The sequence below is a fragment of the Coregonus lavaretus genome (genome assembly GCF_964263955.1).
Source record: "Coregonus lavaretus genome assembly, chromosome: 6".
NCBI lineage: Eukaryota > Metazoa > Chordata > Actinopteri > Salmoniformes > Salmonidae > Coregonus > Coregonus lavaretus.
Window position 1 is genome coordinate 4,304,347 of NC_139993.1, and position 17,850 is coordinate 4,322,196.

General features: G+C 45.8%; 1 protein-coding gene across 1 annotated transcript; it reads right to left on the reverse strand.

The window, feature by feature from the left end:
• Nucleotides 1-253: 253 nt before the first annotated feature.
• Nucleotides 254-17,461, reverse strand: LOC311130343 (ATP-binding cassette sub-family C member 10-like; the record flags this gene model as incomplete). Its single annotated transcript, XM_084163071.1, has 7 exons — nucleotides 254-313; nucleotides 1,813-1,945; nucleotides 2,108-2,220; nucleotides 2,444-2,541; nucleotides 14,704-14,849; nucleotides 15,471-15,688; nucleotides 17,243-17,461. The coding sequence occupies 7 exons, from the start codon at nucleotides 17,459-17,461 to the stop codon at nucleotides 254-256; spliced, it is 987 nt and encodes a 328-aa protein (XP_084019197.1).
• Nucleotides 17,462-17,850: the final 389 nt, after the last annotated feature.

A 17,850-nucleotide genomic window follows, 5' to 3' on the forward strand; every position in this document is an offset into this window, starting at 1 on the left:
AATGTTAATTGACAACTAATCAAACTCTTACCTTAGGCTTCATTGGGTTGTTTTGACCATGCAGTTTCTTGTTATTCAGCCACTGAGGAGTTTAACACTGATGTGAGAAAGTTGTGACAGTGTTAGCAGTCCATGCTGTTTGCTCCGTACTCCTGTAGGACTGCCTACCCCGTGCCTCAGTCAGTGAAAGCATACTCTCCCCAAAGCAGACAAACTGGTTCCACCTTCGGCATGCCTTCCCAGCCACAAACCGTCACACACATTCTCCAGTCCAGGTAGGCAGGGTGATCACTGAAACCTCCCAAGACTGGAACTGTGAGATAGAGAAAAACACAAACAGAGCACTCTCCAACAACACACAAAGACAGGTGGGAAAAAATAAGTGTCTGTTAATATCACAAAAATGCAGATCTGTGCCAAAGAGTTGTCTTGTTTCAAGGGAGGGGCAGCAAGGCATTCATATGACTCACGGTAATTATCAGGCACAAAAATAAAGGTGTGGCATGATCTAGGGATTAAGACTTGAATAGAACTGATTTATGAGACCGTATAACATTCTAACTATGTAACCATACCTTTAAGGTGGGGCTACTCCTCCTTCCAATTACCATTCATGACAATTATGTAATCATGCCATTCAGATAAACCCAAACTCAACAAAACAATAACATGGAATGTGTAACATATAGAAATATAATTACTAATCATGAAGATTATCATAATGACGTTCAGGCAAACCCAATAAATAAAAATAAGTGACAAGAAATGTGTTAAACCAGTGGAGCCATTTTATTTTTAACATGTTACACCTTCATATTACTGTACATGAGTACTGACCACAACTGAAAACGCTGCATGTAAAGACAATTCTCCCTGAGATGTTCTCTATTAGTGTATATTACAAAACAGAAACATTCTCAAATGACTGATATACAGTGGTCCTACTACAGAATGGCTTGAAATCCTCAGATGTAACAATATTGCGAGGAGCATCCAAATAAATTTGCTGTGTGTGAATGGTAAATAGAAAAAGAACAACTTTAAATTGTCTTTATCATAAAGTCTATTAGTCTGCAGCACATCCGTACAGCAAACAGTGTGTAAACATGCATTTTATCTATGTGAAGAATGTCCATTATTGTGTGCTCTGTCTAGCTATAAAGATCATACTGCCAACAGACCAGGTGCAAGAGGAATTCATAAATTAACGGTGCTGCAAAGTGAATGATTGACTTGCTCTAGGAAAACAATTTTTCTGTAAAAATCCATTATAGTGCTATAAAATACTCCCTTCAATACAAAAGCAATTAAAGTACTTATTCCATGTTTCTTCATTAACTCTGTGCTATTGACACATCAGTTCTTTCGTACCCCATTAACGTGTTTCCAAATAAAAAGCGGAGAAATTCCACATGACGCCCAGGTTAGAAAATTAACCCAACTTCATAAAATGTAGTAAAACAATAATCTTGCTCAGGTTGGACTATTCAGACCTTACTCTCTGAGGTCAAAGGTCAAATGTCAGTCAGTGGGCCTCGAGGTAGAAGTCTCCGCCCTTAACCACAGATCTAGGATCAGATTACCCTACACCAAATCCTAACCTTAACGATAATGTGGGTGAAGAAAAAAATAATCTGACCCTGGACCCCTGGACCAGTAATTATTATAGGGCCAAATTCTACCACCTCCATCGGACGGGTGGTTGGTTGGTCCACCGAGTCCGACCACCACTGGCCTCCTGTGGGGAAACAGAGAGAGAAATCCCCATTGACATTTCCCATTGTCATTAGTCCTCTGATAGCTTCTCCTCACACTCTCCCCTCCCACCAACCAGCTTGCAGAAAATGAGTCGTCTCTTTGGCACAGATCAGCAGGGGTGTCAAACTCCACCACCTTCCCAGAATGCATCACCAGCACCCTGTCTGAGTCCATGATGGTGTTCATCCTGTTGACAGAGAGAGAAAATCAAGGTGTCACTTTATTCAACTGTGACATCAAATTATGATATAAATGTACCATGAAAACGTAAGTTATGTATAATTCGGTATAAATGTCTACTATAGCACTTAAGATCGTTATGTAAAGTTGTGTTCACTGATTAATTTACCTATGGGCAATGGTGAGGACGGTCTTGTCTTGAAACTTCTCTCTGATTGTCTGTTGTAGCAGCTTGTCAGTCTTTTGGTCAACGCTGGCTGTGGCTTCGTCAATACACAGAATCTATAGAGAGGAAACAATGGTTGAGAAATAAAGCCATGTTAGTAATTGATATGGATGGTTGAATTCAAAGCCATGTTAGTAATTGATATGGATGGTTGAATTAAAAGCCATGTTAGTAATTGATATGGATGGATGAATTCAAAGCCATGTTAGTAATTTGGATGGATGAATTCAAAGCCATGTTAGTAATTCATATGGATGGATGGTGCGGGCTGGTTCTTACATTAGCTTCAGTCAGCAGAGCCCTGGCCAGACACAGCAGCTGTCTCTGTCCCAGAGAGAAACAATTGCCCCTCTCTCCAACCTCAGCACCAAGACCACCTAAGATACACAAATACACGCAGAGGTTAGTGAGGTCACCTGACCAAACTCTTACAGACACAAACATGAACTAATTATCACCCTTCACTCTCTTCATACTATGTTTTTTTTAAATGGGTCTAATCTAGGGCTTTGGCGTCATTACATTTTGTCAGCCGGTGATTGTCAAGTAAATAACTGCCGGTCTCACAGTAATGACCTTTAATTAACATAAACACATTTAGCATCTCCTGGCTTCCACGCATAGCCTACAAGCCACTGATGCAGACCTTTGGAACATCTACATTTTAAAAAGTAATACATCTATGTAATATAACCTACACCGTCACAATAAATCCATTATTTATTTTAGACAGGTCTAAAGAAGCATGATATGAAGAAAATGTAGTCTGTTTCAGAAGAACAGAATAGCATACTCTGAATTGTCCTTATGTTAGGTCCTGATCTGGCTATGCCATATGGCTGTGGGCTACACTAGTTCATTTAGCAGACAGGATTTGCTTAGAATTCCGATACATTATTTTATAGTATGAAGAATGTAATTGAACATAGATTAATTGTCACGGTTTCGGCCGAGGCTGCTCCTCCTCCTGGTTCGGGCAGGCTTCGGCGGTCGTCGTCTCCGGAGTACTAGCTGCCACCGATCTATGTTTCATGTTCGTTTGGTTTGGTCTTGATGTTGTACACCTGTGTCTAGTTAGTCCTCGTTAGTGTTCTATTTAGTTCTCATTGTGTGTGTCTGTGTTTGTGTGTTATTGTTTCGCTGTCGTGTTTTGTGCGCTACTGTTTGCCTTGTGCATTTCATATTTTCCTCCTCTGTGTTCAGAGGTTATTTACGCACTGTTTTGTGCGCCGTTTGGTTTTCGCCTGTGTGCGGACTTTCTCGCCTCCGGGCGTTTGACTCGTGAATTTGAGTGTGCTGTTCACTAAAGTCTATTGGACTTATTTTTCTGCGTCCTGCATCTGATTCCTGCACCACACCCACCTACAGCACCCACTGACAGAATAACACACCATTATGGAATCAGCAGGATCGGCTGTGACACCTGTGTCGCTCGAGGAGCATATCCATTGGCAGGAGGGCCAGATAAGACAACTGGAGACCGCTCTACAGGACGTGATCAACACCCTGCACCGATGGGAAGCCAGCAGGGTACCCACACCTCCACCTACCCTGTCCACCCCATCGGCCGGTCCACCAGCCCCAGGTCCGGAACCCAGGAGGATTCGGCTCTCGCTCCCGAGGGCGTATGACGGAACAGCTGCCGGGTGTCAGGGGTTCCTCCTGCAGGTGGAGCTCTACCTGGCCACTGTACACCCGGTGCCCTCGGGACACGAGAGCGTTTCCGCCCTCATCTCCTGTCTCTCGGGAAAGGCGTTGGAGTGGGCTAACGCTGAGTGGAGGAAGATGGACGCCAACACCATCTCCTACGCCGAGTTCTCCCGCCGCTTCAAGGCCGTGTTTGACCATCCACCTGAGGGCAAAGCGGCGGGGGAGTGGCTAGTCCACTTGAGACAGGGGAGGAGGAGCGCACAGGCGTTTGCTTTGGAGTACCGGACTCTAGCGGCGGATGCAGGGTGGAATGAACGGGCTCTCATTGACCATTTTCGGTGTAGCCTCCGGGAGGACGTTCAACGAGAGTTGGCCTGCAGGGATACCCATCTGACTTTCGACCAGTTGGTTGATATGTCCATCCGTTTAGACACCCTGCTGGCCACCCGTGGACGTCCCGAGGGGGGTCCGTCCATTCCGCCCTCCGGCACCTCCGAGCCGAGCCCTATGGAGCTCGGGGGTGCCGGCGCTAGAGAACGGAGTAGGAGGAGCCCGAGGGGGCCTGTCTCCTGCACCAAGTGCGGTCGTGGAGGGCACACTGCGGCCAGGTGCTGGGGAGGGTTCTCCGGGGGAGAAGACAACAGGCCACGCACTGGGGGGGCCTCCCAGGTGAGTAGACGCCCCACCTACCCAGAGCTTTCTGTTGCGCACTTTTGTATACCTGTTGGTTTTCCACAGGTTGCACCTCATTCCCAGCATAAGGCGCTAGTAGATTCAGGCGCAGCTGGGAATTTTGTTGATCGAAAGTTTTGTTTAGAGTTAGGGATCCCTCTCCTACCCGTTGACAAACCTTTTCCCGTTCATGCCTTAGATAGCCGTCCGTTGGGGTTGATCAGGGAAGTCACAGCGCCACTTAGGATGTGTGCGCAGGGGGGTCATGAAGAGGCTGTATCTGATCGACTCTCCTGCGTACCCAGTGGTGCTGGGGATTCCCTGGTTAAGCACCCATAACCCTGCTATTTCGTGGCAACAGAGGGCTCTCGATGGGTGGTCTGTTCAGTGTGAGGGGCGATGTCTGGGTGTTTCCGTGGGGGCGACTTCGGTGGAAAGTCCAAACCAAGTGCCCGCACTGCACATTCCGCCTGAATATGGGGATTTAGCTCTTGTGTTTAGCAAAACTAGGGCGACGCAGTTGCCTCCCCATAGACAGGGGGATTGTGCGATTGATCTCCAGGCAGGAGCAGCGCTCCCACGGAGCCATGTGTATCCTTTGTCTCAAGAGGAGAGAAAAGCTATGGAGACCTACATAGCCGAATCTTTGAGACAGGGATACATTCGGCCTTCCACTTCCCCCGCCTCTTCGAGTTTCTTTTTTGTGAAAAAGAAAGATGGAGGGTTGCGCCCATGCATTGATTACCGTGGTCTCAATCAGATTACTGTGAAATACAGTTATCCACTCCCTCTGATTGCGACCATGACAGAGTCATTGCATGGGGCGCGGTTTTTCACAAAATTGGATCTCAGGAGCGCGTATAACTTGGTGCGCATTAGGGAGGGCGATGAATGGAAAACAGCGTTTAGTACCACGTCAGGTCATTTCGAATATCTTGTCATGCCATATGGGTTGATGAATGCTCCATCAGTCTTTCAATCCTTCGTAGATGACATTTTCCGGGATATGCAGGGACAAGGGGTGGTCGGGTACATTGATGATATTCTGGTATACTCGTCTACCCGAGCCGAGCATGTAACCCTGGTGCGACGTGTATTGAGGAGGCTGTTGGAGCACGACCTATATGTCAAGGCAGAGAAATGTCTTTTTTTCCAGGAGTCGGTCTCCTTTTTGGGTTATCGGTTGTCCGCGTCAGGGGTGAGTATGGAGGTGGATCGTGTGTCCGCTGTGCGTAATTGGCAAACTCCAACCACTGTAAAAGAGGTGCAGCAGTTCTTGGGCTTTGCGAATTACTACCGGAGGTTTATCCGGGGTTTTGGACAGGTGGCAGCTCCTATCACGTCCCTTCTGAAGGGGGGTCCGGTGCGCCTGCAGTGGTCAGCTGATGCGGACAGGGCCTTTGGGAGACTGAAGGACCTGTTTACGTCAGCTCCGGTGCTGGCGCATCCGGATCCCACGATTCCCTTTCAGGTTGAGGTGGACGCGTCTGAGGCTGGTATAGGGGCCGTGCTCTCTCAACGGTCCGGCTCGCCACCTAAACTCCGCCCCTGTGCTTTTTACTCCAAAAAGCTCAGCCCGGCGGAGCGTAACTATGACGTTGGGGACAGGGAGCTGTTAGCTGTAGTTCAGGCCCTTAAGGTGTGGAGGCATTGGCTTGAGGGGGCTCAACACCCTTTCCTCATTTTGACTGACCATCGGAACCTGGAGTACATCAGGGCAGCGAGGAGACTGAACCCTCGCCAGGCTCGATGGAGTATGTTTCTCACCAGGTTCGTATTTAAAATCACGTACATCCCTGGTTCCCAGAATGGCAAGGCAGATGCACTGTCCCGGCGGTATGACACGGAGGAGAGGTCCGTTGAGCCTACTCCCATACTACCGGAGTCTTGCCTTGTGGCACTGGTGGTGTGGGAGGTCGATGCCGAGATCGAGCGAGCGTTGCATACCGACCCCAGCCCTCCACAATGTCCTGAGGGTCGGAAGTACGTTCCGCTCGAGATTCGGGATCGACTCATCTACTGGGCTCACACGTCACCCTCCTCTGGACATCCGGGTATTGGCCGGACAGTGCATTGCCTTAGCACTAAATACTGGTGGCCTACTTTGGCTAGGGATGTGAGGGTTTACGTCTCCTCCTGCTCGGTGTGCGCCCAGTGTAAGGCGCCCCGACATCTGCCCAGGGGTAAGTTACAGCCCCTACCCGTTCCACAACGACCATGGTCCCACCTCTCGGTGGATTTTGTAACAGACCTTCCCCTCTCTCAGGGGAATACCACCATCCTGGTCGTTGTGGACCGGTTCTCTAAGGCCTGTCGTCTTCTCCCTATGTCGGGTCTTCCTACTGCCCTACAGACCGCTGAGGCCCTATTTACCCACGTCTTCCGGCATTACGGGGTCCCCGAGGATATAGTGTCTGATCGAGGCCCCCAGTTTACCTCCCGTGTGTGGAGAGCGTTTATGGAGCGTTTGGAGGTCTCGGTTAGCCTTACCTCGGGGTACCACCCGGAGAGTAACGGGCAGGTGGAACGTGTCAACCAGGATGTGGGTAGGTTTCTGAGGTCGTATTGCCAGGACCGGCCTGAGGAGTGGGCGCGTTACATTCCCTGGGCCGAGATGGCCCAGAACTCTCTCCGCCACTCCTCTACTAACCTAACCCCTTTTCAATGTGTATTAGGTTACCAGCCGGTTCTGGCACCGTGGCAGCAGAGCCAGATCGAGGCCCCTGCGGTGGATGATTGGATGAGGCGCTCGGAAGAGACGTGGAGCGCTGCCCACGTCCACCTGCAGCGGGCCGTCCTTCGTCACAAGGCGAGCGCCGATCTCCACCGCAGTGAGGGGCCGGTGTACGCACCCGGAGATCGAGTCTGGCTCTCTACCAGAAACCTACCCCTCCGCCTGCCCTGCCGGAAGCTGGGTCGGCGGTTTGTGGGGCCCTTTAAAGTCCTGAGAAGATTGAACGAGGTGTGTTATAGGTTACATCTACCTGTTGAATATAAGAATATTAACCCCTCGTTCCATGTGTCTCTTCTCAGGCCGGTGGTAGCTGGTCCACTCCAGGACAATGAGATAGGAGAGCCTCCTCCGCCCCCATTGGACATCGAGGGGGCTCCGGCGTACACCGTTCGGTCCATCTTGGACTCCAGACGCCGGATGGGGGGTCTCCAGTATCTCGTGGAGTGGGAGGGGTACGGCCCGGAGGAGCGGTGCTGGGTGCCGCGGAGGGACATCCTAGACCCATCTCTCCTGTCGGAGTTCCACCGGGACCATCCCGCGCGCCCTGCTCCGCGTCCTCCTGGTCGTCCCCGCGGCCGGGGTCGGCGCACGGCTGGAGCCGCGCGTCAAGGGGGGGGTACTGTCACGGTTTCGGCCGAGGCTGCTCCTCCTCCTGGTTCGGGCAGGCTTCGGCGGTTGTCGTCTCCGGAGTACTAGCTGCCACCGATCTATGTTTCATGTTCGTTTGGTTTGGTCTTGATGTTGTACACCTGTGTCTAGTTAGTGTTCTATTTAGTTCTCGTTGTGTGTGTCTGTGTTTGTGTGTTATTGTTTCGCTGTCGTGTTTTGTGCGCTACTGTTTGCCTTGTGCATTTCATATTTTCCTCCTCTGTGTTCGGAGGTTATTTACGCACTGTTTTGTGCGCCGTTTGGTTTTCGCCTGTGTGCGGACTTTCTCGCCTCCGGGCGTTTGACTCGTGAATTTGAGTGTGCTGTTCACTAAAGTCTATTGGACTTATTTTTCTGCGTCCTGCATCTGATTCCTGCACCACACCCACCTACAGCACCCACTGACATTAATAAAATAGAAAGGATGTTTTCTCCAAATGATTTCTGAGGGAGTGTGCACATGGGGCTATTCTGTATTGAGGGGTTAACAAAGAAACACGAAGCTTTAGTTGTGATACAAACGTTTGGCTATATGTTTAGATTTTTAATACATTCTAAGGCTGCAAGATGCGACTAATGATGATTTGAAAAAAGTTCCATGAAAGGCATGAGCTCTGCTTTGTATCTTGCACAGGCTGTACACACTTCATCAGTCTCTCATTCACAATTTGGCAAGCACTTGATAATGCCTCAAATTTCTGCATCCCCCTAGTGTGGCCGTAATGCCCCTTTAAAAAAACAATGCCTTTTAGGGCCAGTGAGCTTGGCCACTTTAGTTGTGATACAAACTTTATCAAAACCTATAGGCCTATGGGCTAGGCTACATGAGGTGTGGGACTATGATTTGAAAAAGTCATGAATTATTATTATTTATGAATTAGGCGCTGTTTCTTGCCTTAATGCAGGTCGCAGTTGTAAATGAGAACTTGTAAATGAGAACTTGTTCTCAACTGGCTTACCTGGTTAAATAAAGGTGAAATAAAACATTAAATACAAATGAACAAGCTGGGCATCATTCACAAGTGATAATATATAATTCACAAGTGATAGGCTAATATTGTCACCCATTAGACTATTCTTGATTTAATCTTGTCTTTACATATACTAAATAATATGTGTGTGAAATTAGTTTTCATTTAGAATGGACCATTATCATGCACCTGTCTCGGAACAGGGGCAGGGGAAAAATACATTTAAATATCGGATAGAGGACACATTTCCCATGGTTAATTTTAATGCCAGCCAGGTAGGCTATACTTCTGTTGTAAAGCGAAGAAATGTGTTTAATATTAGGAAAGTTGGGAAATTTAGTAGGCCTAGCCTATAGAATGCTGATGGGATCCTCTTTTTAATAGAGGCCATCAAAACGCTGTTTTCTCATGCAATTGCATAGCCTACAGAAATGCTGCGCAACATGAGTGTTTGATTAGATTTTTGATTACATTTGCATTGATTAGAAGGACAATAGAGTGCGGAGTACCAGGCAGTTAGCAAGTTTGGTAGGCTACTATTGACCATCAGAGCTTGGAGAAGCCTAGTTACCATGACTAAGTGTGGAGGTAATATGGTCACCGTAACAGCCCTAGTCTAATCATAGAATTTCATATAGATGCATAGATTACATATAGAATCCCTATTAATGTCATATGATCACCGTGGGCCTAGTAAAGATTTGTCATATAACTTTTATCATGTATTAACTTTTAATGTGGCATAATAACAACCAGTCATTATGTTTTCATTTGATTGTGAAACAATCACTTCAAAAGGCATTCCTGTTGGCTATCCACGCATGTTTTTCCACTCACAAAATAATTCCAGCATCCCACAGTGCACTTGCAATTTGCTGAATGGAAAGAGAAATCTGTAAAAAATAAAAATAAAAGTGTAATGACATTCGGCGATTGTCATTAGGCCAACAGCACTTGTAGCCCGAATTGATGCATCCAATGCTGTACGCGCGCATCTCGGTCACTTATCTCTGCAACATTTTAGTGGTCTCTTCGAACCACAACGCAATTTGAAGGGTATCTGGACCGTGTTCTAGTCAACTCGCTAATTGTCATGCAGCTGACATGCGGTAATGTTAAATAATGGTGTAATTGCCTATAGTTTTCTTGGCATTTCCTTTTAATTATTTGCCTATAGTTTTCTTGGCATTTCCTTTTAATTATTGTGATGGGTCATCCACAGAGGTGTAGTCCAGGGTATACGCTGGTATACGGCGTATACCTACTTATTTTTCAGTCAGCATTGCGTATACCCACTTCTAAATCCCCCCTGATGCGCATCATTCAGTAATATCTGTGAGTCAGATTGCCTATTTTCTTCCTCGGGGATAGTGAAGCCATGACCCACCCTCCTCTGCCTCTAATTGGCTGGTACTCGCTGCTTTCACTGATTAGATTGGTTAACTTTAGGCATGAGGACTGATGAGCCAATCAGAGGCAGAGTAGGGCGGGTCATGCCGAGGAAAATATCGCTAATACCTCAGGTGCCAGTGAAAAAAAAAAAAAAAAAAAACTCAGGTGCCGGTGCCACTTGACTACGATAACGGCAGCAGACCAAACAACGGATGAAGAAAGGACACAAGCGGCGGTGTGCCACCCCAGTTGATGGAAGACATCATTCTGAGGTAAGTTTTAAGGTGGTTTCCAAATGAATCATTATTTTAAACTACTGGCAAATTGCCAGTGACTGCACATTTAGAGGAGAAGAGATGTTGCCGCCAATAGTTAGTGCGAGTCGGCTAACGTTATGAAGCTAGCTACGTAGATTGGGATAATGTGGGGAAACCGGGGCATTGTTGGTTTTCAGTAAGTGTTTAATCAACCCAGTTCATAAGAATTTCATACCAGACTGATGAAACTGATTATCTCAATGTTTATGAAGCTTGTTTATTATTGTAAAGGTCTAAATTATAACGTTAGCCAAGTTACTAAGCCCTAAATTATAACATTAGCCAAGTTACTTAGCCCTAACTAACCTATATGATCTAGTTTAATTGCATAGTAGCTAAGCTGGTAGTTGATTTTTAAGTAAGTTAAAACACAAGAATGGGGACAAATAGTTTAAGATTCAGCCTAAAACAATATTGAGGTCTAATCAGGCTGTCTTATTTTGTATAGGGACAGGTAACCATGAAAAGGAAGGGAGATATTGCAGACTTTTTTGTAAAGAGGCACAAATCAGGCCCAGATCAGGCCCAGGCAGACCCCACCCCTAAAACCAGCAGCCCTGGCAGCTCTCAACCGGGAGCTAGCCAGGCAAGTCAGTGTGAGCATAGAGAAGGATCCAGTCTACCACCACCAGGTCAGAACACACAGGCAGTAAATTGCATCTCCAGTTTATTGAAAAGTGAAGCCTCACACTGTAACAAAAGGTGATTTTGACAGATTAAGCCTCATTTTGAATTTCTGTGTGATGTTATTTATTTTATTGCCCTTCTATTTATTTTGTCTGTATCCATGTTTGTTTTTTACAATGCTACTGTTATATAACATTTTGTGTTAAATTTGTTGTTTTTTTGTTAAATAAACTCTCCCAAGTATTTCACTCACTAATCTCCTGTATGCTTCAGCTTCACTTGCTGAAAATATTTCCACTTGGTTATGCAGATTGTTAATGTAAAGAGGGGGACCCATGTCTTGCTGATGACTATTGTGATCACAGTAGTGTGTGTGTGTGTGTGTGTGTGTGTGTGTAAGTGTGTGAGAGAGAGAGAGACAGGGAGATGCATAATTAGTTTTGTTGTTGTCTGTAGACATCAATAATGACTGGCCAGACCTGTGGAGTGCTAAACAAACAGAAGACTTCAAATCCAAGAACCCCTGGTTGGGATCCAAAAACAAAAAATTGGGTAAGTTTAGGTAGATTGCTAGTTTGGGTAACTTCTGAAACAGTGGGCACAGATAACTTTGTGTGTGTGTGTGTGTGTGTGTGTGTGTGTGTGTAAAGGACCATGCACACGTACAGCTGTGGATACAGGAGTAGTTACATTGTTTGTTTATGCTTCGCAGGATGTCTGGTCTGTAGCAGTGTGAACTCCATTGGGATCGACAAGGAGCAAGGACAAGGTGTATCGCTCTCAAGAGAATGGATGAACTTTGAAATTCAAGTGTCTGGCCAGGGAAGTAGAACAACAAGTTTGTCAATCTTGAGAAATAAGGTGAGGAAACATGCGTTGTCCAAGGCCCACACTCAGGCTGTGAAGGTGGCAGAGCAACAGAAAGAAGCTGCCATTGAGAATGCAGTGGAGACTATGACTGAGTCCTACATGAAGGAAACTGAAGCTGTGTTTCGAACAGCCTACCATCTGGCCAAAAAGAACCGACCCTTTTCTGACCATGAGAGCCTCATTGAGCTGCAGGAACTGAATGGTGTAAAAATGGGCTCAATACTTCATTCACGTTACAGTGCAACACAAATAATACAACATGTTGCTAGTGAGATGCAGAGCAAAATCATCAGTAGCATTATAGCATCATCCAGTAAGTTAGCTGTCCTAATTGACGAGGCATCTTCTTTAAGTCACAAAGCTGTCATGACAGTTTCTATTAAAGCATCAATTCAAGAAGAAAGCCCTGAGTTCATATTCCTGGAACTTGTTGAACTGGAAAATCAGAGAGCAGATGGCATATTACAGGCGTTACTCACCTGTTTAACTAATGCTGGCTTTACAGAAGAGTGGCTTCATGAAAACTGGGTAACATTTGTATCTGATGGAGCCAGTGTCATGCTAGGAAAGAAGTCAGGAGTAGCAACCAGACTGACTTTGAGATTCCCAAAGCTTTTTGTATGGCACTGCATGAACCATAGACTTGAACTTGCTGTGTCAGATGCAGTTGATGAGGTAAACTCTGTCAATCACTTTAAAACTTTTATCCAGAAGCTATACTCTCTGTATAGTGTGTCAAACAAAAATGAACGTGAACTTGTTAATGCAGCAGCTGAAGTAGGCTCACAACTTCTTCGCATTGGCAGAATCTTGGATGTACGCTGGGTGGCCAGTAGCTTTCGGACTGTTCGTGCTGTTTGGACATCCCTGGGAGCTCTTGTGCAGCACTTTAAAAATGCTTGCAGTGATGAGATGAGGTCCACCAAAGAGAGGCAGATGTACAGAGGTTTGTTAGACCGTGTTCAAAGTCCAGAATTCATTTGTGACCTTGGCCTCATGTACGACACTCTCCATGAACTAAGTCTCCTGTCACAGGAGCTTCAGTCTCGTTCTATAACGCTCCTCAGAGCAGAGCATCTGCTGAAACGCTCAATCAGAGTGATCCAGTCATTCAAAGAGAGTCCAGGTGAGAAATATAGTGAGGCTTTAGAAGCAAAACAGACTGGGGAGTATCGGTCTATAGCCCTGAAAACAAATGCAAAGCTGAAGTCTATCAATCCAGGCCAGTTCTTACAAAGCCTTGTGAACAATCTGGAGAAACGCTTGTCTTTTGAAGATGAGACCATCATGGACCTCAGCATCCTTGATCAGAGTAAGTGGCCATCAAAGCCCAGCATCCGCCATGGTGAAGAACAAGTTAAGCGACTGTGCAAGCGATTTAACTTGTGCACAGACCAAGCACTGAATGGGATGCGGGACCTACTGGAAGAGCCCAGTAGTGAGCCCAAGGACCTAAAACCACTTATGAACTGTATGAAAACATTCCCTGTCGGTACAGCAGAGTGTGAGAGGAATTTTAGCCTTATGAACAATATAAGCTCAGACAAGAGGGCTGTCCTTCTGATCTCAAACATATCAAACTTGATGATGATTAATATCAACGGCCCACCAACTTCCAAGTTTGATCCTAGAAAATATACAAGGACCTGGTTGAAGAGCCATCGTGCTGCCTCTTCGGTGCGTTCTAGACAGTGCAGTGTGAAAGCTCCTGCAGAAAGCAAATTTGTCTGGAATATACTGTAGTATGAGCAAAGGTCAGAAACCCAGTGCTGGGTTGAGAGAGTATATCACTGTTGATGTGTTGTTAATGCATATATTTTTGTTAATTGTTAACTAAATATTGTTGTAACATATTTTGTTGAATGATTTACCGGTAAATGAACATGTTCAAAACAAAGCATATAGCAATATGAACAAGGATGCATTGTCACCTTCAGATTTGAAGTATTTTATTTAAATAAATGTGCAAAAAATAATCGAAACACCATTTCCTGTTTGCCTCATGATAAATACATTTTACATTCATCCAGGCTGCTCTTGTGACCAGTAGTAACTACAAACTGCTCCTAATCAAGTCATGATCATTTTATAATAGTGTGCAAGTAGAAATTACATATTTTTGGGTAAACTAAATCATAGTCTTACATGTCACTGTTTCTAAAACAGGGCTTTTTTCTGGACTACTTAAAAAAAAAAAAGGTGAATACTGAGAGTATACCCACTTCTCCAGGGACCACTACACCACTGGTCATCCATCTCCCTTCTATCACCATCACAATCTCCCTCCTCTACTGTCCTCATTCATCCTCTCTCCCTCCTTCACCTTCTCTTCCTTTTAATTATTGTGATGGGTCATCCATCTCCCTTCTATCACCATCACAATCTCCCTCCTCTACTGTCCTCATTCATCCTCTCTCCCTCCTTCACCTTCTCTTCCTTTTAATTATTGTGATGGGTCATCCATCTCCCTTCTGTCACATCACAATCTCCCTCCTCTACTGTCCTCATTAATCCTCTCTCCCTCCTCTACCTTCTCTTTCTCTCCCACCCACCCACCCTCCCTCTCTCTCTCTCCCACCCACCCTCCCTCTCTCTCTCTCTCACCCACCCTCCCTCTCTCTCTCTCTCACCCACCCTCCCTCTCTCTCACCCACCCACCGATGCGGTTGATGACAGGACTCAGGTGACAGTGTTCCAGGGCCTCCAGTAGCCGGGGGTCCGGGTGACGTCCACATGGGTCCAGGTTCTCCCTCACCGTCCCGCTGAACAGGAACGGGTCCCGGGGGATGATGGCCAGTTTAGACCTGCAGGGGGAGCCACAAACACAGTGTGAAAAATGGATCTGTCGTCTACGCTAGATTCATCACATTTACATTTTAGTCATTTAGCAGACGCTCTTATCCAGAGCGACTTACAGTTACATTTTTATTTGTATTGTATTTATTTTTCATACTGGCCCCCCGTGGGAATCGAACCCACAACCCTGGCGTCGCAAACGCCATGCTCTACCAACTGAGCTACATCCCTGCCAGCCATTCCTTCCCCTACCCTGGACCAATTGTGCGCCGCCCCATGGGTCTCCCGGTCGCGGCCGGCTACGACAGAGTCTGGATGTGAACCAGGATCTCTAGTGGCACAGCTAGCACTGCGATGCAGTGCCTTAGACCACTGCGCCACTCGGGAGGAAGGAAAGAAGGAAGGAACAAACCAATGTATTTTTGGTAGTTCAAAATATGCAGACATGCTTGATGAATGTCGTCACCTATAAAGGGCTTTTATTACAGATGCACAGATCACCATCATCATCCAAGTGCACAATAATGTTGTGTCGAGCAGTTGGAAAAGTACAAAAAAACATTTAAATCCATTATTATCATCATCACACCACCACCACAGTCATCAACATCATCTCTTCCTTCCCTCACCTGAGCTGGGCCAGTCCCACCTGACTGGTGTCCACTCCGTCCACTAAGATCTGACCCTGGTTCAGCTCCAACATGCGGAAGAGGGCCAGGAACAGGGTGGACTTGCCTGAGCCCGTCCGGCCCACCACCCCCACCTTCTCCCCAGGCCGGACCACCAGGCTCACCCCGTCCAGGGCGTTGGGCAGACCCTCTCTGTAGGACAGCACAGCCCCACGGAACTCCACTCAACCCTGCTCCGGCCACGAGGTGGGCACCTACATTGAGGGAAAAAGGTATTTGATCCTCTGCTGATTTTGTACGTTTGCCCACTGACAAAGACATGATCAGTCTATAATTTTAATGGTAGGATTATTTGAACAGTGAGAGACAGAATAACAACAACAAAAAAATCCAGAAAAACGCATGTAAAAAATGTTATAAATAGATTTGCATTTTAATGAGGGAAATAAGTATTTGACCCCTCTGCAAAACATTACTTAGTACTTGGTGGCAAAACCCTTCTTGGCAATCACAGAGGTCAGATGTTTCTTGTAGTTGGCCACCAGGTTTGCACACATCTCAGGAGGGATTTTGTTCCACTCCTCTTTGCAGATCTTCTCCAAGTCATTAAGGTTTCGAGGCTGACGTTTGGCAACTCGAACCTACAGCTCCCTCCACATATTTTCTATGGGATTAAGATCTGGAGACTGGCTAGGCCACTGCAGAACCTTAATATGCTTCTTCTTGAGCCACTCCTTTGTTGCCTTGGCCGTGTGTTTTGGGTCATTGTCATGCTGGAATACCCATCCACAATGCCCTGGCTGAGGGAAGGAGGTTCTCACCCAAGATTTGACGGTACATGGCCCCGTCCATCATCCCTTTGATGCATTTACATTTTAGTCATTTAGCAGACGCTCTTATCCAGAGCGACTTACAGTTAGTGAGTGCATACATTTTCATACTGGCCTCCCGTGGGAAACGAACCCACAACCCTGGCGTTGCAAGTGCCATGCTCTACCAACTGAGCTACAGGGGACCAGTCATCACTGTTATAACACTATACTTAACTCCCCTTCACGTAAAACAAGGCATTAATCTTCTCTTAAAGAAGAATTGTAAAAAGCTTAGCAATAACATACAATCATCTTTGTGGTCTTTGTAACAATAAAAGTCTGAGACATCAATAAATTGGCCTCCCACAGTGTTTAACCCCAATATAGGCATACTGAGTCGTATTCATTAGGGCACACTGTATAGATTTCGGGTCTTAATTTGAGCCAGTTTGCTACAGCAGGAAAATAATCCTGCAGCAACAGGAAATGTGAATTATTACGTGGATTATAATTAATGGGCATTTTTGTAGGGGATGATACATTTTTGCAAGGGAAAATGAAGTCTGAAATGTCAAAGTGGAAATTGAAAACTTCAGAAGCCTTTTTAAACCTCAAAAACACTACACGTTTTAAAGTTCCTGCATTGCATAAAAAGCTATCTTGCAACAGGGTGATACAATTAAGATCCTACATCTGTAGCAAAACGTTTTGAAACTTTATTCAACGGAAAACAAACACAAGCGGTTTGGTGCCATTTAGTTCATAATCAACCATAGGGCAACAGACTAGATACCTTAAAATCAGTTTAAAGAGACAAACTCAAATGATGAAAGATATATTTCCAGTGTCAACATTTTTGTTTTCTACAGTAAGTTTCAACAGTAAGCCACATCTTGATCCCTACTTCGGGCACTTGGTGTTACAAGGGTCCCCTGATTTGAACAGTCCATAGACACTGACCAAGGGAAACATGGACAGCGCACCCAGCATGGAGCCAAGCTGCACTACCGCTCCACACCACAAGAGGGCACTGTGGCCCTCATCCCGAAGGATCACCCCAATGTTCACCTTCACATAGGAGAGGGTCAGGACAAACAAGATCCAGGCTATGACTATGAGTGCGGTTCCTGAGGCGCTGTGGACTAGTAAAGGACAGGGGCTCAGTGCAGCCATGGCCATGATGTAAGAGCAACATTACAAACACGTGGACTAAGGTAGTCTAGCAGTCTAAACCACTGCCTCCGGATCACATATACTGCTGCAGCATGGGTTTGAATCCGGACCAATGCCTTTTCAGCCAAAAACTATCTTTCCCACTGTCTCTCCTCTATCCTCCTCTATAAAGCATTTGTATATGTACAAAAAATATACACCTTTAAAAAAATACTACAAAATGTATAATAATAATATACAAAATATATACACTACCGTTCAAAAGTTTGGGGTCACTTAGAAATGTCCTTGTTTTCGAAAGATAATAAAAAAAATTGTCCATTAAAATAACATCAAATTGATCAGAAAAACAGTGTAGACATTGTTCATGTTGTAAATGGCTATTGTAGCTGGAA